This window comes from Microchirus variegatus, assembly GCF_963457635.1.
Source record: "Microchirus variegatus genome assembly, chromosome: 4".
Taxonomy (NCBI): Eukaryota; Metazoa; Chordata; class Actinopteri; order Pleuronectiformes; family Soleidae; genus Microchirus; species Microchirus variegatus.
Genome location: NC_139805.1, coordinates 18227138 through 18253188, shown reverse-complemented (window position 1 = coordinate 18253188; position 26051 = coordinate 18227138). Strand labels below are relative to the sequence as shown.

The 26051-nt window shown below is 40.5% G+C and overlaps 1 protein-coding gene across 1 annotated transcript in view; it reads left to right on the top strand.

Annotated features, from left to right (window-relative positions):
• scfd2 (sec1 family domain containing 2) overlaps nt 1–26051 on the top strand; it is an 85684-nt gene that overhangs the window by 55071 nt on the left and 4562 nt on the right. Inside the window, exons 6-8 of the mRNA XM_083888656.1 lie at nt 15678–15823; nt 20978–21112; nt 25040–25159. Of these exons, the coding sequence (XP_083744782.1) occupies nt 15678–15823; nt 20978–21112; nt 25040–25159 (401 nt within the window). The remainder of the gene's footprint in view (nt 1–15677; nt 15824–20977; nt 21113–25039; nt 25160–26051) is intronic.

The window sequence follows — 26051 nt, the reverse complement described above, 5'->3', positions numbered from 1 at the left end:
AACGAGAGGAGCTGTAGTAGTCGAGATGAAAATGGTCAGGAAAACACACACTGACATCAGAGAGGAGGGAAAGTGACTGTGTTTTTAGCAGGTTTAGAGTTAGTGCCTCACATCTGGACCACAACCCCTCTGTATTATCTGAGATGGAAAAGCTGGATGCAGTAAAAGAAGGAAAAAAAAAATGTGACGCTGATCTCCCTCAGGAGAGCAAGAGAAAACAGCTCAGTCGTGGCAGCAGTGTTTTGTAGAGTGGGGGCTGATGTATGTGTGTGTTTATGTCTGTAAGAGTGTGTGTGGTAGACTTCAGGAGTCAGAGAGCAGTGTAACAGTGCACCCTTGTGGCCATGTTGAAAACAATTTCAGTATAAAGTGTGTGCAGCTGAATAGGCTGCAGAAATCTTCCTCTCTAAAAAAAAAAATACAGTATATATTACAACCTATTTCCCAATGCTGTTGTTTCAGCAGTGTTTCCCACAGTAATAATTGTTTTCCGCCTTTGTCAAAGATCAGATATCGTTGCCAAGTGAAATATTTGACCACTTACACAATCGAGAGTTGTTTTTGGGGCGAGGATTATGAAGTTCGGTAATACAGCACACACACAGTTGTTCACATTCAGAAGACAGTGGAGTTGTCCGTGCTGTAGACTTCAAGAGCAGTCACAGACTCACAGTCGTGTCCCAACAGCCTGGCTTTAGGCGACATTCCACAAGCTGCCTTTGAAGTTTTTTCATTTTCCAACTGAATACAAAACATGTGCATTTTACATTATTACCTCCGATTTATAATGTGTGATGCAATGAAAACATGCATCATCTTCAGACTTATCCTTACATTCATGCTTCTTTCCTGCCTCGTGTCTGTGTATCTGTCCATGTCCGTGTGTGTGTGTTTGTGCATCTTTGACGCTGCACATGTGTTTATGCGTTCCTGTGCTCCGCTGCAGCTTGTAACTCGAACCCAGCATGTTGCTGGGTTAAGAACACCACAGATGTGCAGATGTTTCTGCTTGAAAAACAAACAGAACAGAGGGCATTTTCCTGCAGGACATTGGGACCTGTCAAAATAAGACCTACACCCCCCTCCCCCATTGAACTTTACTCCAACAGTGACTCTTTTGCATACACAACTTATGACTATTTCTGTCTAATTAATGTTGTGTCCAGAGTATCATTCTTATTTGAGAACAAGGGGTTAGACTGTGGGAGATTTAAAATCTTGGAACAGGAAAAGTGAGGTGTGAGAGAACTCTTGGTGAACACACCTGCCACCATCATCTCCTCCTGCCCTCTTCTCCTTCTGGTCCACCTTTGATTATTGTCTTGCTTCCAACAGTGTAGAGCAGAGCTACATTGGTCTTGCTTAGCCCCAGGTGAAGACCTGAGGGCCACATGCAGAAAGAGTGCAATCCCATTTGATGACTCTGTATTATATACATTTATCTTATGGCTTTTATAATTGTCATAGCATGGGTTGTTTGAAATGAAAGCATTTATATCTGTGCTGATAGCAGGAGATGAATGTGACAGTCTGAGTAAAGGAGAAGTGAAATTAAAGAGGATCAAAGTGTCGGTGTGAGTCATAGATAAATCCTGGTCCCTCCCTGAGAGGAGATGAAGTGTTGTGATGAAAATGTGATAATACAGTGATTCACAGCATTAGGATCACACCAAACAACCATCAAGTCTGTGTGTTTCTGTGTCTGCGTGTGTAAACTTGAGCAGCTGTGTGCAGATTTTTTTTTTTTCAACACCTAACACAGAAGGTAATCCAACAATGGGGGAGTGGTGGTCCATTGAATCCTTATTAGCCATTACTTTGTTCCCAGAACATGTGTGTGTGTGTGCGTGTGTGCGTGTGTGCGTGCGTGCGTGCGTGCGTGCGTGCGTGCGTGCGTGCGTGCGTGCGTGCGTGCGTGTGTGTGTTTGCTGCAGTGTTGGAGACCAGCAGTGCTGTGAGTTTGTTTCCTCTGGGCCACATGTGCAGTTTGGTGCTGAGCAGACTCAGAGCAGAGCAATAATGAGAAGTCCAGGTGCAGATCTTACCCTCAGGGAGAAAGTCTTTGTTTACTCATATTTAACCTTGTTTCTAACCTCCCTTTTCTCGAGGTTTTTATGACCGTGTAGACTTTGGCTTGCTCATGTGACACTGGTCCAGAAACTGATGAGATACTCCACTGGGTTTGATATAGCAGCAACAATGATATAGACTGATAATTGTTTGTAATGAGTGACTGTATATTCTGACCCTAGGTCAGACTAATTCATCAAACATAGCACTATAACATCAGGAATACAGAGTTGTCTATTTACATAGAGAACTTTTTTTAAACAGTTAACCTGACTTAACCTAACTTCTGATTCCATAAATGCCCAGACTCTCACCTAAGTACATTCTATACTACATAATAACACTGTAAAATAACTGGCTACATGATGATGTTTTCTCCAGTAGTGGCAGGTAAATAAACTGATGTTGTCATTGCAGCTTTTGCTGTGTGAAAATACAAACACTCTGTCTCTATTTGCACTAAATGAATTAGTTCTGTTAGTTTGTGTACAGTATGCATACTGTATTTGTGTTTGTACAAATATAAATACTCAAGTTAAAATGAAATATATGAAAGTATATGAAATTTAAACTTCTCAATAAGTGTACACATGAACCCCAGAATTGAGAATCAAATGTAATAACTTAAAAAAGACAAATGTGATGAGCAAATAAATAAACATATAGGTAAATGCAGTGTTGCAGTTTTGCAGGATGAGCCTTTAAGTTAGCAGTGAGGAAAATTTACTAAGAGAGCAGTGATTCTGGTTTCTCACTCCTGGTCCTGGGGAGTCACTGTCCTGCATGTTTTAGGTGTTTCCCTGCTCCAACGCACCTGATTCAAATGATCAGCTTGTCAGTAATCTCTGCTGAAGCCATTTATTTGAATCAGGTGTGTTTGAGCAGGGAAACACCTAAACCATGCAGGACAGTGGCTCCCCAGGACCAGGAGTGAGAAATACTGCCTTAAATGAAGCAACGCAAACAAACGATAGAGGAACCGAACTTAGTTGCAACGATTGTTTGCACCTCAAACATCCAGGGTTGATAACAAGCTTATTGTTTCAGTTATGTAATTTAGTGTTCTAAGATTGTCAAGTTGGAGCACACAAATTATGATAGCTGTGTTTTATAATTTATTGCTATCACCAAACTCTTAAAAACAACCTACTCTTTCCACACTGTAGCTTTCAGTGAATTCACAAGTACATTGTTGATTTAAACTGTTATTCATTTAGGAAACCTCTAAAAGGGCATTATTATTACACCAGTAGTGGACTTTATTTTATGCTTTTGTCCAAAGCTATTTTTCCCATGTCCATATGAATAATGGACCCAGCACACGTCATAGAACCGAGTGTTGTTCTGCCTATGACCACCTGAGGGCTCTCTGTGAGTGGAAAACATCTTTAGTAGTCTCAGAGGAATCCCCCTCTACTCTAATAAAGGTTTCCCTATTACATATATACTGTTGTAAAGTTTTATACTGTTTAGACTGTTGAAGGAGCTGCATTCCTGCAGCAAAAGGAGACACTGTTCGTTCAGCCATGTCCTGTCAATAAACAAGCTGCCATTATTTCACACTCAGTGGGCTGCTGCTGGAACTCACTCTCTGCACTGTCCCTGTAGCCCATTAGGGGGCAGAATAATCCCACTTTTGCTCATATGAGACTTGTCTTCACTTGTGTTTGTGGTCTCAGCATGATTACCTGAAGGCACACTTGCACCCAGTAACTTGTTTAAATGAGATGTCTAATCTTCACTCGTCACAGTGCTACAGTCGAGGTCTTTGTCAGCAGTTGGAAGAGCTCAGGAGTTGCCAGCTCCTGCTGCAGGTTCAGAAAAAGGAAGCACTGTGAGCACTGGCGTGATGTCTGCAGCCACTGATGCTCAGACTCAGGAATGGCCTTGAATTGAGGAGTGATGAAAAGTATTCTCTAGCGTGTGCACGCCAATTCATCCTGTGCATGTGTGCGCGCGAGAAAAACAGCATTTTTCAACAAATTAAAAAAATCTCTGCCTCTGTCCTGGCTTGGAAAGTATGCACACTCAGTCATCATAGTGCTAATGACATTCCCTCGCATGCATGCAGGTACCACATATGTAGCAACACTCTGCAGGTTCAGCTGAGTCCAGTGACTGATTTTTTTCATCATTTATAAATAGTAAATAGAAAATGCTACACGGAAGAAACATGCCTTCCCTGTGAGTGCTTAAATGCCGTGTATTTCACTGCGACAATGTGCTTGCAGACTTTTTCAGACTTTTTCAAACATTTCTCAGACAGCAGATGTCTGCTGAATCATAAGTTGTCACTTTTTGCATTACCGTTCATGTTCAAAAGCATTTCATAATCCTTTCTTACTTGCATAAGATATTTTTCTTCTTCTCCTTACATAACATCTACCTGACCATGATTTTGTTGGAATCTGAACATTTTAATTCAATCTTTATTGCAGACTCACATGAGGTGCATAGAAAACTAGAAAAGCACTCGGAGAGCACAGAGCTCCGCATTGATATTTTGGCAACATATAAAATAATCATTTAGGGGTAAAATGCTGTGAAAAAGTTGTAGGCACAGTGCCTACAAAATACACCCTGCCGGCGCGCCTGGGTCAGACAGCGAGTGTTGTAACCAGTGATAACGTGATGGTCAAACAACGAGTGTTTTAACCAGTGATAGCATTGTGGTCAGACAGCGAGTGTTGTAACCAGTGATAGCGTCTACGGATCACGCCACCAAAATTTAATCACTTGTTCCTGGTCCCATTGTGGACATTTCCTGAAAATGTCATCCAAATCCGTCTGTGACTTTCCGAGTTTTGCTAACTAACAGACAAACAAACAAACTCGAAAACATAACCTCCTTGGCGGAGGTAATAACATAACATACAAATGTAAAACCACAGCAATCAATTTAGACATTTGTAACATTCATACAGAGGCTACAGGGCTGGTTAAAGCGTCTATGATGCAGTTTTCTGAGTCATCTAAGCGACACTTAAAGTTGTCTTTGGAGAGCTTTACATATAGCAACAACCAGGGACGCAACAGTTGACTGGCATCATTGTCGGCCATGATGAACCTCGGCATCCTACTTTTTCTATAGTTGCACCACATTTCCTTCTCTTATTTCACATGGCTTAAACACACGCCAGAGCCTCACACACACACACACACACACCTGCAAATGTGTACACATGTTACCACACACGTAGGCCCGACACACTTCAGTGCACACACACACAAAGAAGAGAGTGACCCTGGGATTTTTATGAGCTACATACTGCGCACATTCAGTACTAGCAGCCTTTTCAGCCTGCAGTGTAAAGGTATTGAGTTGCCAAGTCAACTACCCTCTCACCCACAGCAGTGTAAACCCCCACAGACTGATCAGATAAGCACCTTGTGACACGCTTTACGAACACAGACTCTGCAGGAGAAAGTTCTCTTTTCAGAGATTTGCGAGCGTGATTTCAAGTCTAAGTCCCTTAAGTATAAAAACATGTTTTAAAGTTTATGATTTTAGCTAGTTATTTCCTGATTATGTCCTGCAATTAGGACACAACAGACATAGTAAATAGGCTGAAACATAAAGAAGTAATCTGGGTTTTTAGAGTGTAACCAATACAGGATTTTTTGAGCTGTATATGATGATGTACATTTTCATATGCATTTTTACCAACAAGACACAGCTTCTCCCCTCCGTCTGCTGAGTTCAGTTATGTGCTGCATGTGCTGTAGACGGTGCAGAGAATATTGTAAACATCGCAGTCAGACACAGTACATTCTGTTAGACAAAGTATGTGATACCATCTTTTTTTTCCTACATTACGTTCTGTAAAAAAGAACACAGGAAATTGCCTTTTGAGTTGTGTAAATATAGAGGACATTACTCCCATCAGGCTTTTTAAACAGTGCCACACAACGTTACAGTGGGTAAAATATTCATATAAAATACATGTAAAAAGTTGCATATAGTGAAACATGCTTAGAGAATTGGCGAACACTGCAATTTCCATTCTACTTCTCAGAGTTTATATAACACCTTTCAGCTCGTCAGTTTGATTCACTCCCAAGGGGTCAAATGTTTCCCTTAAGAGTTAATGCAGATAAAATACAGAGCTTAAAGACAGTCATAATAGAACATACTGTACATGCCAGGGGATACATTCAGGGACAGCTTGTGAGCAACATGTGATTTTGCAAGTTGTAGAATTGGCACATAATACAGTTTTGCTGTGGAACCTAGAAATAGCATGATTAGCTGCTTTTACATACATTACAGCCATGGCCCTATAACAACAGACGAAAAATTAATGCACACTTGATATTCAAGGTGCTGGTTACTCAACTCATGCAACTTTAAAGAGTTAGTCATTTGATTTTCATAGTGTCATAAAGTAAAGATTTGAAGAAAGAAAGAGAAAGAAACATGCAATTCAGAGCTAGGACGATGTGCTTTTCTCACAATTCGATTACTTTTCATTCGATTTCTATCACAATACTGATTTATTGAGATTCTCTTGTATCGTATTTCAAGAGGATCGGTAATAGTGATTTTCATTTTCTCCTTAAGCCCAAATTGAAAGATTCCTTTCTTGATACAATAACCTCACAATCATATTTCCATAATCCAAACCCTGGATTGCAGATTCTGTAACACTGATTAACAGAACCACCACTTTACTTTTTGAGGTAAATTAGTAACTGATACTTTTAGCTGCTTCAGTTTATCAAACTAGTGGAAATATCAGAATTCTGTCAGAGGAAATTATTTCTTCATTTTATTCTAAAGGAAATCACAATATAACACAATTCAATATTTTTGCTATATCTCAGAGAACACGCCACTGTTATAAATAAATCAGTGAACCGTATGCCGGTAAAGGTTGACAGTTAGAGCAGGCTACGATTTGAATTCAAAAGTCCAAGCCCCTTTCTTCAGACTTCCCTCAGAAGCTACGCCTCCAGAGCACAGGAAAGCGCAACGAACACAGATTCACAAGCATTGGGCAGCATCTGTAACTTTTGATATGTTTCGGTGACGCCAACTTTTTCGGATATATTCATTCGAAAAAGATGGCAAATGCCGCAGCACCGATGTTCACTCGGGTCTTGGCTCGCTCTGCATCAGCCTTTTTATTGGTAATCATTTGCCACCAACACCTGTTGTTGAGTCCTTTTCTGCTTATGGTATTTTGACTAAAGCATGTCACAGACATGTTCATTAGGACACCAGGGAACTAGATTAACTTGGAGAAATAGGGTATAATATGTCCCCTTTAAGTAATTAGCTACAATCAGGGTGTGAAGAGGATTTAAGGCAATACAGTAAAAAATGCTCCAGAAAATAATCTTCCACTCTGCCTTTAACGGCAAAAAGTATGAGCCACTGAAGGAGAGCAGCAGCCACTGGGTGTGATTGCAACATTTGATTTGTTTGTGTATACAACCAATCCTTTTCTATAGACACGTGAAAATGCACCACCATGTGTTTCCACAGGGACGTTGTTATGTAACCGCTGAAACATTTAAGAGATGGGAGGACTAACACATTCTGCATCCAGGCAGCCAGACAGCCTCAGTTAATGTGATGTGGAGACGGGGTTTGTTAATATCACACCATACTACACACACTGTTCTTCAAACACATTCTCTTTCTCACACACACACGCACTAAGAAGGAAAAGGACTCATGTTGCATTGCGTGCAGAGTTGCAATTTTGTCTTTGTCTACAGTCTGTGGCATTTTCTGCTCTGTGCCACATTTCACCGGTCTGCCGCGAAACCAGGCTTAAATCACTGTAACCACACTGCTCATGACACACACACTACCATTAACACACACACTCACGCACACACTGCAATTACAAAGGATCAAAGTTAAAATTCAGCAAGTCCGATTGTCTAGCTAATATCAGGCGACAGCTACGTGAACACAAATCATGAGGAACAGAATCAAAGAGTGAACCTCGAGTTAGGATCGAGACGCATGAGCTGCTTTTACTCTGATGAAAGTTTTCCGTTCTGCACTTAATAAGGGATTGTGGATCAGATATTGTCTGGGTCAACAAAGGGGACAAATGTGACTTTTTAATGAGCACTTACTTTAATGGGAAAAGCTCTTTAATCTTTTTATTATATAAAGGCACGGCCTGTGTACATTTAGGCCCTGTCAAAATCCCTTTTTTACTAAGTTAAGAAAGAAAGAAAAAGGGGGTCATCAGTGTGTTTTAGATGTTTCCCTGCTCCAGCACACCTGATTTAAACGGTCAGCTCGTCAGGAAGCACTGAATCGACCAGTTCATTTGAATCAGGTGTGTCGGAGCAAGGACAGTTATAACACCTTTTTTATATGTAACATACAATACACTAATCACTCCTTCCCATCAGAAGCCTTGCACAGGTTTATGATTTGCAGAGGAAACAGATCTGTGAACTGTGAAAGCGTGCAAGCAGATCATTTTGTGTTTGTAAAAGTGTACGTACACCGTGCGTATCTCCCATCTTGATAGCGTTCCCAAAACTGACTTCAGACCTGTATTTTGTTGTTCAATCATGCGCTCGCTTTCCACTTCCTGAAGATAGCAAGGCACCAGTAATGTTCCTGCTCACACCTCATTTGAAAACCAACACGTCAATGGGCAATCAGTAGAGACTGAGCAGAGACGATGGCATCACATTCTCTAAGATAGGTAAAAAGTTCAGTGGCACTTATTGTTTGTTACTTTCTTTTGTGCACTTTTCACACAAATTATTAAGCGTACATGCGTGTGTGCACCTAATCTGCTTTAAAAGCCCCTAAATCAGATGGATAAATTAGTGGCTGCCACACTTTGATTGAGTAGATCAGTACCCTGTGATTTAAGCCGCTGTCCCCACGTTTATCACACGCACATGTAGGGGTCTCTGATCTATTCATGGCGAAGCATGTGTTTACTCTCATTCTTGTCATTTACTATACCCACACACGCAGGCAGAAACCTCTGGCAGCGACGAGGTGTTTCCCTCTCTGTGGGCGAGTCCTACATACCTTCTGTTTGATCTCACGCCTGTTTGCAGGCAGCATAACATCTGACAACTCGGTTGCTAAGCCACTGAGTGGCCCATATGCTCTTCCACTAACACAACCACCCATCTGAGATGAAAGTGCTCAGGAGTGCGCTCTCTCTGTTCTCCACAGTTGTGTTGCCCGTGGCCTCCTGTAACCATGACAAGTTCGCTCTACATGTATCAGTGGCAGAGCTGAGACGCACACACTCTTCAGTGTGTCATTAATCACAGTCAGTGGAGGACTGATGCTTTGGATGCTGGCATGCTGTCGTGTGCGTGCTTGAGTGTGTTTGTGTGTGTGTGCAAGTAAATGCCTTTTAAGTTAACATTTTCTCTCGTCGTAATTCACTGGCGAGCCACACACGTCTACTTGAGTGCACTTCAGTGAGGTCTCATAACACTGAGGAAAGAGAGTGTGTGTTTGTGCGCGTAACTCGGCATTAGCAAGATTGTTCAGCACTTCCTAAACAGACTATGAAACAGCTCCAGATTACCAGGTCTTGTGTTTTCACTCAACTGGGCCTCACTGAAGAGGATTAAGTTTACCACCACAATCCAGACTACTTCTAGCGCGCTGACACAGCAAGGCGACCACTGACCACTGCCTGTCGTTGAGTATATGTGGCCGACCATTGAGCTTATTATACTGTAATGAAACCAGCAGAAATGCCACATTACCATCATGTCTCCCACATGGATTTCCACCATTTGGGGTTTGACTCGATCTTTTATGTGATGTCCTTCAACAGCTTAAGGCAAAGCCTGAAACAGGAGAATCAGATGTTAAGTTTGATGTGCCCAACTAAAGGTCCAGTGTGTAAGCAATTATACACTTATACTTATTGGTAAGTGCATTCAATATCTGCCAGTAAGCCCTGCAGATGTTATGCACTGTACTTTTACATTACATTATATGTCATTTTATTTAATTAAAGGTTATTACATGACCTTTAACACATTATTGTTAAAAAAAAATAGAATGTTCTTTTACAGAATGTCTTTTCGGAGTACAGATGAAATTCATAGGAAACTTGATTCCAGTTTCAGTCTGTAGTTATGTAAGATTGGGGGGAGGGGTAATAACAGAAGACTGACTAATCATTTCTTCTCATAAATCGTATATGAATGCTGTACAAACAAATTGCATAATTATTTTGTTATCAAAACCGTAACAGTGAATCCTGCTCTGACGCATTTCATCTATAATTAAACACTGCATTACATTTGTTGTTTAGATGTTATTTTGTGAGCTTGTTTGTTTTTAGCTCTGCAGGCTCAACACAAAAGCTGAAGCTAAATCATTAGAACTTATCAGAATGAATTTCCTCAGTACAACTGTACAGTACAGTGCACTTCCTCCCCACCTCGAGATTATATGGTCATTACAGGCATTTAGCTCGGGACACCCACCACTTCTGTGTCTCTCGGTTAGTCTTGAAGTAGCAAAGATGGTTTCCTCCCTGGCATTCCTCAGAGGATTAAAGCATCTGATGCTGCGTGCCTCTCTCTCCACTGTCTGCCCGCCTTCTCCCTCTAAAGTTCACGTACGCTCATTCTTTTCTCAGACCAGAATAGCATTTTTGATCAGGTTTCAAAATAAGCAGGATATTTAAATACGTAGTCTTGTTGTCTACATTCCACTGATAAGTACGAAGCGATTAGTTTTGATTGCAGGGTCAGGCATGGCTGGTGAGTTGTTGCAGTGTTTTGAGGGTTGTTGAGGGAACAGACACTATTTCACTGTGTTCTTTAGATGAGACAATGTTTTTTTTTTTTTTTACTTTACAAAGAACGGTGGTTTTGTAAATGATTGTGTGTGGGCATTTAGTATTACATTCTAGACAGATATTGTGTTTTATTTGTCAACAGTTGCAGCTCCAGAATGATAATATATCATCAGTTATCACTGAAGCAACATAATGGACATTAATAGCCTGTTTAAACCAGTGTGTTATGAGTCATATAACTCTCCCATTAAAAACTTTGGAAGACACATTTCCTCTCCACGTGACCGTGGACTTTTTTGAGTTATTGTCACAAACAAATCCTTCCCTTTCATGCCTTAACTTCTACAGTGTTGATCCTAACTTGTATTCATTTGTTTTTTAAAGAAGGAAGTGTTCTGGTTGATTTGATTGGGGATTTCATTTTAAAGGGGACATATTATACCCTATTTCTCCAAGTTAACCTAGTTCCCTGGTCTCCTAATGAACATGTCTGTGACATGCTTTGGTCAAAATACCATAAGGATGAAGCCCCACAGCAGTTCAATCACCCTGCCAAAACAGTCCTGTTCAGAACGCTCAGTTTAGTAGTATCTCTTTAGGTCCACCTTAAAAGTCCACCTTAAGAAAAAGTAAAACAAAACATAAGGGACAGGAAATGACATCAGCCACAGAGGCTACTGGGATCTAACAGCAGTTAGCATTTGGAAAAGTGATTATTTGCAGGCTCTAGCAGGCACTGGACAGATAAATCCTCTGAGGCTGGAAGTTTGTGTAGGACTCTGTGCTGCACTGTGGAACCAAGAATAGAACTTTTTGAGGAAATTGCGGACTTCTGGTTTTTGTATACCGTTGCCCTCGCCAGCACTCTCGGGTTTTTTTACGGACAAAGCAGAGGAATTCCAGGAATTTAGCGCATTGTGACGTCCCAATGAGTGCGGAAGTCAACATTGTGTGTTTTATCTCCTGTACTTAGACTGAGGAGGACCACAAAAACATGAGTGAGTCATCTTTTTTCACACTTTGCCGACTGATAGTACCTCCAGGGTCCCGAATATAAGGATTTAAATGATTAAAACGTTGATTTAAATGATTAAATAGTTGATGTTGCATAATATGTCCCCTTTAAATCTTTTCAGGTCGTTTTCATGTGATATATTTATAGTTTGTCACCTGATAAAGGTTGGTACAGTAGTTCATGCAGCATAATAACCAGTTAATTACAATACTGCTTTCCTTACTTTGCGATGATTTACTTGAAGGTTGGTTTGTATGACGCATAATCTCTGAATCATGCAGTCTCAAAATCAGTATCAACCTGACAATTTAGGTCAACAATTCTTTGTTATAACGTCACAGGTTTCTTTCTTGGTCTTTGATTGTGTGTCTTCACTCACGGCAATTGTTTAATTTCATTTAATCCCCGCTCCATTTATTAGTAATGTGTTACTGGGCGCCTCTGGTTGGTCGGCTCCACTTTTCTCGCGTCACAGGTTTTTGCGTCACGTGTAAATATTGCTCACCTCCGGCTTTGTTAGATCTAATTAAGAAAACCTACAATCAGCCATTTCCTGTTGAAACTACATTGCCTCTCTTCTGTGTGTGTTTACTCTCTCTCCTTTTTCTCTCACTTAGCAACGCAGCACTGAGTCAGTCTCAGGTATTGCTTTCTGATTTCCTGTTGATTTGAGTTGGTGGCTGTTTAAGAGAGGGAAGTAAATGTGTGTGTTTTTTAGACCTTTGTGGCATTTGCTCTCAGTATACAAATCTGTTTAAATACTGCTAAAAGGTGTAATTATATGGACAACAAAGTCTTATCAGATGGTGTGTTATAAATGTGGTGCAGTGCCAATACGGTGTGTGGCGAGGCAGGGTTTTCGTGAGATGAAATCACACACAGGTGTTCGTCCTCACAGCCAACTTAGATATCGTGCAGCAGGAGCAGCACCAGGTGGATGCTGCTCCACGATCTGTAGGACCACCATCAACATCTAAACCACACATTGTCTGGAGGGAGAGTGGAGGGGAGGGGGGGGCCCACATCCATCAGCCTGCCATAGCAGAACCAGACCCAGGGACTTTCACTGTGTGCTTTGGCAACGAATCAACCAGCTCTCACATGGCAGACACGCAAGCAGTTCTCTCTGTAGCCTACTGCTGCCATTCTGAGCAGGTCATTTGACTGAATTTATTGCTGTTGTATTTTATATTTATTTGGACCATGGAGTTCATTGGAAAAAAAAGCAGAGACAAGCATCAGCTGTAGTTTGTTTTATAGAACGCCTTTCTCTTCTGCTGCTGCCAACCAAGATAAGACCCTCATCTGACTGAGTCTTCATGCTCACCCTGTTGTGTTGTTTTTTTTTAGAGAGAGAGAGAAAGAGTTTACCTCTCAGCCAAGGCAGTGCAAAACCACTGAGCCAAACACTTTACATTCCTTCAGACAGGAACTCAAAACAAAGCTGTGCTGGATTTGATATCATCTACAGGTGAAGGAAAAAGAGCTAGAAGTGAACGAATAAAAGACACCCAGACTTGTATGTTCACTCACTCTGCTTCCATAAAAATATACATTGGCTCCTTCAATGTGCCTGAGAAAATAAAACAAATGTACTTATGTGGGTCAGTTTTCAATCCTAACCTGTCATTACAGTCCTGAGGGGACAGTGTTTTGTGTGACATAACTGTCCACTTAAAGAGTCCATCATTCCGCAGTAGGTTACAAGTAAAAGTCAGTGTAACTTACAGTGGGTGAGTGTAAAGGATAGTTTTTACCACATGTCTTGAGAATGTTAGATCTTATCTTTTAAAAACTCACATATTCCCATCTGTTCACTTTCTATATAATGTATGAGCTCATACGTTGTTATGTAATCTTGAAGTAAGCCTGCCTGTTGTACCAAAGCACTAAGATTGTAGGATCTAGTAGTTAGAATACTACTTTAGTATAGTTTTTTTATAGACTGGAGTGTAGAAAGATTGTACTAAGACAGCATTTTGGTTTTTTTACTTCTGTAAAAGTCCATTGTGTAAAATCTAGGTGTAATTGCTTTAATTTGGCAGAAAGATAAAACAAGTACACTTGGTTTTTTTTGTGTGCAATCACCTGTTTGCATGAACTGTTGTTTTTCATTACCCAATAATTAGAATCAGTTTATGGAGGCAGCCATTATGGACCACCATGTTTTTACAAAAACTAAATATGTGTTGAGTTTTGATGCTAACTGAAGGCTACATAGGTTCTCCGACACACTTGGATAGGAATGATTCAGCCAGAATGTAATAAAACATGGGGAGGCACAGTAGTATGCACTGCCACTTGCCTACACTCAAAGCATAAGCCTTATATAATAGATGGATTGTTACATGTTTTCTATGTATCATCTTAATATGGAAGTTCAGCTCCAGTGCCCCCCATCGTACTGGCATATTAGCATCATTGCTGTGAGATGTCAGGATTGGTAGGAAAAAAAAATTGATTGTTGACTTTGTTTAAATTGTAGCGTTTTAGGATTGCAGCTTCTCTCATCACCTGAACACAGACGTTTTTCATACTTGACAGATGCCGCGAAAGTATTTCATTATTTTAAGGTTTTTCTTTGTGGCATAGAAAATCATTGCAGGTGCTGGAGTAGCAATCAAATAACCATCAAATACAGCAAATTGTTACATTATGTTTATTGATTATAATAGGTCATTCCAGATACACTGAGGAGTGAGTCAGAGTTCAAAGGTTATTTCTGCCTGTTAATGAATTAAATACAATTAATGGAAATATTTGACCCTATAGTCTTTCATATTGATCACAGTCGGTAATTAAGGTTTTGGTTGGCCTTAGAACATTTTCAGAATATAAAATGGGTCATGGCATTCTTGTGTTTGGGAAAAGCTGATCTTGTATTATATACAAGAGCAGGATTTGTCACTCCTGGTCCTGAGGAGCAACATGCAGGACAGTGGCTCCCCAGGACCAGGAATGAGAAACCTTGTACTAGAGATATGACAGAGTGAGCCGACATACCCTGAGAAGGAGAAAAGTGCAGGAAGTTGCTCCTGCAGCTTAATCTTCTTAAACCAGCCTCCAGTTCACAGTCACTGACTGAGAGAGAGGAAGTGGGAGCTTAAAGTTCCAGTCAGTGTAAGTCAGTCATGTCAGATGTTTGTAGCGCATTAATGAAGGACTCATCGATGCTCTCCTTCCCTGCTGTGCGGATGCTGTTCTTAGGTTTATATCTTCTTTAATGTAGCTGACCTTCTTGTCAACATAAGAGAGACACATACCTGAGCAGTAAGAATAGGGAAAGTGTGCCGGTGCCAGATGACCTACTTTGCCAACAGCACTGTAAACTGCCAGTTTGACTCTCATCTTCTATAACCCTTCTTATTTGCATATTCATGCTGTTTCCCTGCATCCCCCACCTTCTGTCAATGTTCTCTCTCCTTTTATCTCATGTCATTTCCCATGTATTTCACAACACATCCCTAACTCCCTTCTTTAGATAGGAGGGAACATTAGCTTTTCATTAGACAGCAGTGTTTCTGCTCGAATAATGGCGCTCTTGTTCCCTCGCCCCTGTGTGTTTGCCTGGATAATTGGTTCCAGTGAATACCCAGCTGAGAAAATTACCTGCAAAATGCAACATGGTGCAATTTACAGCTAACCTACTTTATAATGCTCGAATAGCCTTCCTCAGGCAGGATTTTTATGTGAATGTGTTGTGCTAAATATGGCCATTAGGGATGCATTTTCACGAATGCTAATAACTGCTCAAAGATTGTGCTCTCTTGCATATGTGATTTTTGTGCTTCTTTCATTCACTCAGGGTATATCATTTGTGTTGTCAGGTTGTGCAAATCCAGAGGAGCTGACCATAGAGCGAGCCCACACTGCAATGGAAGTCATGTTCAAGACCCTCCGAGGTCTGAGCCACACCAGAGATCACCTCAAGCAGCTGCACTCCGTCTATACGGCCAGCGATGGAGTTCACCAGGTAAGACCATGGCTACGTCCACACTACTACTAAATGTTGCTCCTCATACACCTGTTGTCCATGTTACTCCAGCATTTCAGAGCCCCAAAATTTAAAAAAAAAACGCTGCTGACTTCAGGCTGTGATTTATGAAACAGTAGCACAGTATAATTGCATTCACTGGTTCTCATCTATCAGCTGTGGGAGTTAAAACTCATTGACACCTTCTTTCCTCGTCATAAATGAAATCCTCGTCCTTTCTTTGCACCATTGTTGTTTCTCATTCTCTGTGAAACTAAGCAAACATCTGCGGTGGATCAACTTCCCACACCTTTAGGAACCACCGCTCTTGCATAAACTCTCTGTATGTGCTGTATATTGGAGATTATGTAACCAAGAAAGGCCTCTTCTGTGTGAATGGTCCTGAAGAAAAGGCATCTCACAGAGAGTCAACAGAAGCAGCTACACGGCCGCTGTCCTTCACAGTCCCCTTTATCAGAGACTGAGAAGCCGGAAACATGAAGGTTAGGCAATTGCTTTGGGTGATTTTCTTTGCCATATAAATGGTCTAAATAAAATGCTCTTGGAAGTAGAGATGGGTTCGAAGAAAAGCAATATCACAGAAGGACCTTCTTTGTCTTTTTAATCAATCTGTCTTACATAACATCTTTTCATAGAGCCATGAGGTACAAAGCCTAAAAGTCTTTTCAGTAACTTCAATGTTACTGTTCAACAGGTGAGATTAAATGTTTGAAAGGTTTGAATCTAGAAATATATTTCAGTCATATTTTAGTCAACTACTTAAAGTTTTTATTCAGTATTATTCAGAAATCACTGAGAAGTGTCATACTGCAATTTTTAGAGGTTCAACCACTCTTATAACTGGATGTGGAAAGAAATACTCAGTTTTGATCTCAAACAGTGAGACAAGCGACTTCCTCACTTGGTCAGACTCTCAGTCGGTTTCTCGGAATCTGGTCCCAACCATTAAACAGTCTGGGACATTAAATGGCATATGTTGTTTTTGCTCTCTGTGTTTTCTGGTAACCAAAGCTAACCACTTGCTGACTGGAAGTTCATGCCGACATGCGGGTGATATCAGTCTTCTTATCTAACTCTTGGCAGGAAAGGGATAAATATTTTCCCTCAATGTCACATGATTTATTTCACATTGTGCAGTTATGGAGATCATACATGCAATCTGAGCAAGAAGAAGGTTTGTTCAACCTCAAAAAGCAAAATTAGGAGTATGTACATATGTACAAACTCCCCATGCAATTCTACAATATTCTACAGGTTTGCAAACACAACATTTACTTTGTTAACATTTCTTTACAAAATCATATCAAAACCCTCAGTTTGAGCTAATGAATGTGTACAAAAGCTTGTTATAATCATAAAATAGTTGTAATCCTAAGAATGGCATTTCATTAACCCCACAGCATGATGTCATCTTTGCCAAAACGTGTCAATAGACTTTTTGGCGCGTGCATGAGAGCATCATTGTTGTGATTTGTGTTAGAACAGAACTGTCTGTCCCTGTTCCTGATGAATTATGAAAATGACGTCCTTAAAATGGGGAAACAGCAGGATCTCTGCCAACTATTGGCTGTTCTTGGGGAATATTAGCAATCTATCAGCACCGTCTCGGCACGTCTAAGCTGAAGAAGCCGATACGTGTCGGTCAAGATGTCTTCCTCAGACTTGAGCTTTTCTCTGAAGTGGTGAGGCTCTCTGGTTCACATGGTTCACAACCTCTTGATCCACTTTTGTTCGCACAAATACTGAAATAATCAGCACTGCAGTGGGTCAATGGGGCCATATGTTATTATCCCAGCATGCTGTCATGCTGCGATAATAACATGTAAGTGTGTGTGAGTGTGTACATCTCACAGTTGTCTTGCCTGGTACCGTCGCATGCTGCAATCAATGTTCACATTTCCTGTGCACGTCATGTTGTGAGCAACTGACCAACTGAAAGATTTCCTTGAAAAAAAAGAAATCCATCAATGAAGTCTGAGCGATGAAGCCTGTAACAGTCGCAATGTGCTGACCTAAGTGAAGCGTATAGGAGCTTCTATGAGAACCACTTAATAATATTGGCAGTTTTCCATTGCAGTTGCATCTGTCATTCGTCTTTCATTCACCAAGGTGAAAACTGCATCGATAGGAAGGTTTTCTATCAGCCTGTTTTCAATTTGCAGGAAAGAAAACCTGAATGGAAACACAGAACATTCAAAAAGGGTATTCAAATATTACTGAGATAAATGTGACCTTTGCACTACTTATCTCAGAAAACTAACTGAATCATATTTGCTTCACATCAGTGGGTGAAAGCACACATTAATGTGCATTTTTTTTTATTAATTATTTAATAATTATTACAATTATTTATTAATTATTTCATATATTTGAATGAAACTAGACAATAGCTCAAAAATTTGCACCACAGTAGGAAGCTGGCTGTTCACAAGTGTCTTCTTTTCCCATCATGGCACCTACACATTATTATTGCCATTGGCAATTGTCATTACCACTGCTATTAAACTGTGAATAGTGAAACTGTGTACTGTGACTCTGTAACAGGGGAAGCTAATTTCATGCCCAGTTATTTAGACATACACTCAACAAAAATATAAACGCACGAAGAAAAACTTGTAGTTATTGTTATGTGACAAAACAGAGTAACTATCCAAAAATAACAGTACAACTTTATCAATAAAGTGGCTTTCATTTGCGAGCATTAGGATCATTTTCTGCTAGGCTGCTGTGAGGTCGAGACCCTCTTGTGGTCAACGTGCTCGGAGATTCACCTCTCGTAGGTGGTTCCTGACTGTCTGCGCTGAAATCCGCCTGTTGTGGTCCAACAGTCTCACTGGCAGTTCTGGTCGCTGGGCGGAACCGATCACAGAGGTGCTGGAGACCGCTGTACCGGTCCTGCTCGGGCGTGGTAACATGCAGCCAGCAGGCATGTGCACAGTTCGCTGTCGTTCCAGTCTCTTTGAAACGAGTCCACAGGCGGCTGTCAGTGGAATAATGTACATTCAGTTGTGATGCCACAGCTGTAACAGCTCAACTCAGCACTCAGCATGCCAATGGCACGCTCCCTCGTGATTTGTGACATCTGTGGCATATTGACAAAAGTGACAAAAGTCCACATTTTGGTGTGCCCTTTTATTGACCAGACCATAAGGAGTGTCTGTGTACTGGTCACGCATATTGACCACCACTCTGCCATGCTCCATGACTCTCTTGAGTTGAAATACTCACAATCTGAGATTGTAGTGAATAGGAGTGGCCAAGTGACACTGGACTACTGGGTTTGAGCAAAACAAATCATTCCGTAAACAAATGCATGAAGAATCAGAGCAAATGTCATGACATTCTATTTGTGTTCACCATTTCAAGTTTGTGCAAATGAACAACTCGAACAAGGAAACTACAAAACCTTTCGCCCTATGTCAGCTGGGATTGGCACCAATGTGTTAACATTTTGGACGGTTTTTTGACAGAAACCGAATGTACTACCCATAAATATGCTTGTATAAGTGTGTAGTCGCTTTAAAATTTATTTAAAGTCAAAAATCTTTAGGTTTTTGTGGATTTAGAATAAGCCTGTCAGGCATTGCTTCAGTCTTATTATTAGATACAGTGTTCCTAATTCTTGACTGTATGTGTCACTGCCACTTGACTGTTTGCTCTAGTCATATAACCATTAGGAGGTTGAATCTGTATTATCATATGACTGATTCTAGCACTGTTTTTATCATGTGGGTGTTTGGAAAGCTTTCTGAAAAGCAAATGAAAATGGAACGCGTGCGTGACCACGGGCTGTGTTTGTCGTTTATACCCGCGACGCTGCGTGTTGTTTGTTTGCATGCATGAGCATGTTATTTAGAAGTGAATCATTAATGTGTTTACTGCTAGAGCTCAGTTTGTGCAAACTGACCCATATAAGCAGAGTTGTGTTGGTGGAGGCAAATGTTAGTTTATATAATTAGCTATTTATAAACCTGCCAAAGCAGATGTTCCCCTAATTTGCCCACTCCTCGTGGCCTAGAGTGGGAGGAATGGGACTCACAGTGATGCTGACATTCCATAATGGAGTGAGAGAATGTCTGTGGGCAGAGACACCTGGGTGCATTAGTATTTAGGTAAAAGTATGTGTATGTAGGTGTTAATAAATGCTTGAACCAAGTTGAGTATATTAGTTTTCAGATGTTCCTCTGACCACAGCCTAAGCAAAGGTTTTGGTCTATGACTTTAGAAACCTATATGCCAGCAAACTTATTATTAAATCTTTGTCTTCTGTAGGGTGAGGAAAGACATGCATTGCTCCAGTATGATCAGGAAGATATTGAGTCTATTTTAGGACCTTTGTTATTCAGAGCAGTTAAATAAAGCTCTGTCAAGACTTATCTGAGATGGAAGAATTCACTCCCTTCAAAAAAAAAGTCAGTCTTGAACCCTTGACCTGCTGACTTTGAAGGCAATAAATGGTACACTACGTTCTGGATCGAAGCAGAGAAAAAAGTTGGATTCGTTACTGTCTTTCACAAATTAAGAACATTAGAAGACATTTTTGAGGCTTTGTTGGAGATTTCACAGTTCACCTCATGCGAGGACATGATTCCTGAGGCATAAGCGAGAAGCAGGGAAGCAGGTCATGTGATGATATCAGTGTGTTTGTATTGAAGAGAAACTTAAGCACAGTGTTTTTCGTCAGCACACACCAAAACACTTGTGGCTAAGAAAAGCTACACAGATAAATGGCATGTTTTTAATGCATGAGGCTAGTATGGGTTATATTTTTAGCAGCATTGGAACAACACTTTCAAAGACTAGAGGCTTGTGAGTGAGTCTAAATTAGATTTATTTCCTTTTGTACCTGGTCGTAATTTACCAAGTACTAAATTTAGCCACATTCAGCAGTGCATATTTTGTCCTGATTGCAGCAGTGTTGTAACTCCTCATCCTGAAATGACTCATTCATCAGTAGCGTATTTCTCTGCAGAGGCTACAAGAACAGAACACTCTACTGGAAAACACTCTCTGAGCAAACTCTTTGAATTCATTATATTGTATCTAAAAACAGATGTGTCCTGATGTGTCCTGCGGATATTTTGAGCGCTCACTCAACATTCAAATTTGTTTTGTGCTTTTTGTGTTTTGCAGGCAACTTATCGTCCTTTCCTGCGCCAAATCCTGGAGGAAGTCTTCCACCCCGACAGAACTGAATGCCCTGACATCGAGCACATGTCTGGAGGTCTTACAGACCTGTTAAAGACCGGCTTCAGTATGTTCATGAAGGTAAGAGATTACTTAAAATACACAGACTAAGGCTGAAACGCTAAGTCTGCTCCTTTGTTTGGGGCCACATGGTTGGTGTCGGGGTTGGCACTCTTGTCGGGTTCAAGCTCGGTTTCTGCATGGAGTTTGCATGTTCTCCCCGTGTGTGTGTGTGTGGGGGGGGGGGGGGGGGTGGGTTTTCTCTGGCTTCCGCCCACACGCCAAAAACATGCAATGATTAGGTAAATTGGACACTCTAAATTGGCCGTAGGTGTGAGAGTGAATGGTTGTTGTCTTGATGTGTGGGCCTGTGATGGACTGTCAAACTCTCCAGGGTGCACCCCGCCTGTCGCCCTGCGTCAGCTGAGATTGGCACAGCACCCCCGCGACCCTCCTGTGGAGGATAAAGCGGTAGAAAATGAATGAATGGACTGTTAATGGACTGTTAGGATGGCTGGATGGATGGATTTGGGGTTTCAATTTTGCGAATTTGCAAAACGAAATGACTAATCTTACAGAATGTTACTTCTTCTGTATCTATGAAGCATGCATTAGCATGCAAGTTTTATTCTGGATCTGAACATAAAGCCCAGGTTCAACAGGAACAGTATCACTGGACGTGAGCCTTTTGTTATTAACAAGACCACCCAAGTTGTTTATCTATCTATTTTAAACAATGTTTTTCTTTAAAAAAAAATGATACAACAGGAAACATTCTTCTGTTATTTACACATTTGGTGTTAATAGTGTGCTTTATAAAAATATAACTTGATCTGACTTGCACTCGTTCACTTATTCTTTCATGCAAAGCTATAAATGTATCATGGTTTGAATGAAAGGGTCAGAATTCTTGGTTTGTACTAATATTTTAGTGAAATATGAGAAGAATTACTCTGGACGTGGCCTGGGTTTACACAAATTAAGAGACTTGGCTCGAGAACCACAAAGTCAGACAAACCTATAAAGCAAAAGTTGAAGCATTTTATAGCAGCACACACCCTTGTGCCCCCCCCCCCCCCCACCCCACAGTAAAAATTGTATTTTTAACCACAGAACAAGCATATACTTCAGTCTTTATATGTATATACGGTATGTATACATCACTACTCAGAATTCTGACCCATTTAAAGCACCATAGCTTTAAATATCGTCGTTATCTGTCTGTGTACATCTGCTGTGCTATGTTCGGTCCTTATTTAGACAAGAGTCCCAGATGTCCAGAAGATCCAGGTCGCAGCTCCTTCAAAAGTCAATTCAATCACATCTTCTCTATCTATCTAACAAGCACCAGCAAGTATGTGTTTAAAGTCCCAGCATATCCCACTGTAAATTTTGCAGTGTTGATTTAAAGCAGTTTCGTTGTTATAACAGTTTTCTGTCGGGGAATCAGGGGAAAAACAGCCTCTGATGAAATTTGTGCTCTGTGTGAGCTACAATGGAAACAAGAATCTTTCCTGAAAGTCTGTCTGAGGGTTCTCAATAAGACTCGATGAATACTTGAGTGCAGTGGCTTCCACTGGTGAGTTACGAGCCCACTCAGTTGTGCTCTGAGTGGGTCCTGAGCATCTGGATCATTTTTAACCATAAAAAACTATTTTGGTATGTAATTAATATTTGGAGCAGTGCCTTCTTCTTCTTCCTGTGGCAATACAACAGCATATATACAACTTCACAGAAGTTAGCTGATCAATGGTTGGCACAGGGGAACACTCGAGGGCAGAACAACAGTCACCTCTATTTTTCAGTGGGTTCACCCAGGTTCACAAAATCGCTGGAAAACCCCTAATTTTAGTGTTAAAGTGGCTTTAGTCATATGACCTTCTTCTCGCAAGTCCATTGACCGGAGCGTCTCCTTCTCTAAAGAGTGATTTTATGTAAAAAGTGGGATATGTTGACATAATGTACGATTTCAAGTGAGACAATATTAGAACGAGATGTTTCAACAATGGCAGAACAATTTGGTTGTTGTGACATGCTCTGAACTCTGCACTGCCCTCTAGTGTTGTGTTTGTTTAGCAACCACGCCAATGTAGAAGAGCGAAGAAGTATGTAGTCAACATTTACAGCATTTGAAACGGTTGCATCCCCTTATGTATATAAACACTAGGGATGTGAATCTTTAGGTGTCTCACGATTCGATTCCGATTCTTAGGGTCACGATTCAATTCAAAATCGATTCTTGATTCAACCGATTCTCAATTCAAAAACTGATACAATGAATAGTGTGCTAAGGCAAAATATGGCATCAAAACAATACAGTTTGTATAAGATAATGATAAAGATTTTTTTTTTTTTTTTTTACTGATTCCAATGATGTAATCACACAAAGGCAAACTTAAGACAAAAGTTAACATTTATTCATTCAAAACAAATTAAAACTTACTGTACAAAAAAATAACTTGCATAAATAAAAGCTTAGGCTAGCTGCCTTTTTATCCCAGAAGTTACAAAAATAAACTATACACAAATAACACAAACTGGTGTTTTGTGTGTTTTTTTCAAAATAGAAATAAAAAAATAAAAAAATAAAAAAAACTTTTTTGGTTTATGAATCGATTCAGAATTGTGGATGATTAGAATCGCGATTCTTATGTGAATCGATTTTCCCCCACCCCTAATAAACACGATATAAATGAGCTGTTCAGGCCTGGTATTAGTGATCAGATCTCGGGCAGATCGCATCAACTACATGTCTGAAGGGAACGCTCCTAATCCGTTCTGAATGCGGCCTCAGATTTGATCACAAAACCCACGTTCGGAGGTGGTTCGAGGACTTGTGTGGCATGTTTCTGAGCTGTATGAACACAATCCTTTCTTATGACAGATTAGAGTCCACCTCCTCATCCGACATTGTTTGAGCTGCTGTTGTTTCAGGGTTTTTTTTTCACACCAATCAGTGCTCAATTGTTACAATTCTATTAATCTTAAATGTTTGTTATAAGCCTAGACTTAAAATAAGAATAAAATGCAGAATAAAAAGGCACAATAAAAGTGGTCTGATGTCTTGCACTGACAACAGTGGGTTGAGTGTGAGTCACAAAACACAAGCACATTTCAGGGAGGAACATTTTTCCTCCTCATGAATATAGAATAATGTTGAATGTTTACTCCTCCCCCCTCCCACTCCAAGGCACATTTCAGCTCACACTTCCCCACACAGACACACTTCCATAAGCTCCTCCCTCCCTGTGCAAACCCATGGCAGCGCACATGGTGCAGGCGCTTCTTTGGATACAGGCAAAACACAGATGGTGGATTATATATCTGTGATGTCACGTGCCAGAGAATCTTCTGTTAAATATGAAGTATTTATTGAAAAAATACATATGCTAATCGAATTTAAAGAAGTAAATACACTAGAAAGCCTTTGTTGACTTATCATTGAACACATGTTGAACTGCCTCAGGCTTTACCCCCTGCTGTCTTCACGTGTACAGCCACTCTCACCTCGGGTCTGCCTCCCTGTAGCTGTCATTGCCTGCTTAGCATGGACAGGTTTTGTCTGTGCCGCGCAAGTAATCGCACAAAGCCATTAACCCCGCTGTTAAAATTCATCTCCAAGAGTCGGTTGAGAATTGTTTGTGTGGCACGAGGAAATTTCCGAGTCTGCGTGAAGTTACCGACACAGGAGTTGTTGTCGGTGTGCATGTGTCGTATGGTGAGGGGTGTGTGTCTGCTTACATGCGTCCACGTGTCAGCCATTGTAACACTAGTGTGGGAAGCCATTGTGCGCGCTGAGTTGACCTATGTCCTGGTAATATCACAGGAGTCCAGCTGTGCAGTGACTCAACGACAAAAACACAGACACGACCACATGTAGTAGCAATGAGAGGAAAATGGTTAAGGTTTGCTACTGTGTGAGCATTATGGTTGTCATTTTCAACACCTAAGAGGGCCTAAAAAAAGTACTGACCAACAGTGATGCCCCTTTTTTTTTTTTAACTCCAGGTGAGTCGTCCACATCCCAGCGACAACTCTGTGCTCCTGCTCCTTGTGGTTGGAGGCGTCACACCCTCCGAGCTTCGTCTCATCAAAGAGACCGTCTCCACACACAAGCCTGGGACCCAGGTGAGCAGGCACCACTTTACACACATTACGATTATGATTAAACATACAGTATATACAGAGGGTAATGTGCAATATAGAGTTTCTTACATCCTTTTTTTCCACCACAACCAAAAATTACATTTTCACCAACTATATAAACACACCTGAGCAAAAAGTACTAAAAATGTTTAAAATTAGACTGAATTTGTGAAATTTCTCACAGTTCAAAGTCCACAAAAACATCATGTGACTATTTTGTGACTTCTGCACAATTATTGCCACTTTATATCACTACTAAAAATTTGATATAAAATGAATTGGTAACACTTAGGGAACACATATTCACCATTAACTAGGTGCTTACTAATATATATATATAAATAGCGTACTAGCCCTTTATTAGTAATCATTAAGCACGTATTAACACCTTATACTACATAACCTTATTCTACCTCTATTATGACACAAATTAAGATTTTTCCTACATGAGGTGTTAATACGTGCTTAATATTTACTAATAAAGGGCTAGTATGCTATTTATATATATATATTAGTAAGCACCTAGTTAATGGTGAATATGTGTTCCCTAAGTGTTATGTGCATGTTAGTAAGCACCTAGTCTGATCTGAAGTGTTACCAATGAATAATAACTTTTACTCAACAACACTTAAAAAGACGAAAAAAACACAAATTTTTTTAAAGACCTGAATATGTGACCTATAAACACACACCCAGGATGTCCATATAAGGAGTTGTGTATTATTCCAACGGCAATTTACCATAGGTGCTCACCTGTGCCGCAAGGGTTAACTACCAGTAACTAAATTCCAAGCTACATCAATATTAAATCTATTTGTGTTTCAAAACTCATACATTCTGCTCTCGATGTGCCTACTGTCCACACAGCCCTGTC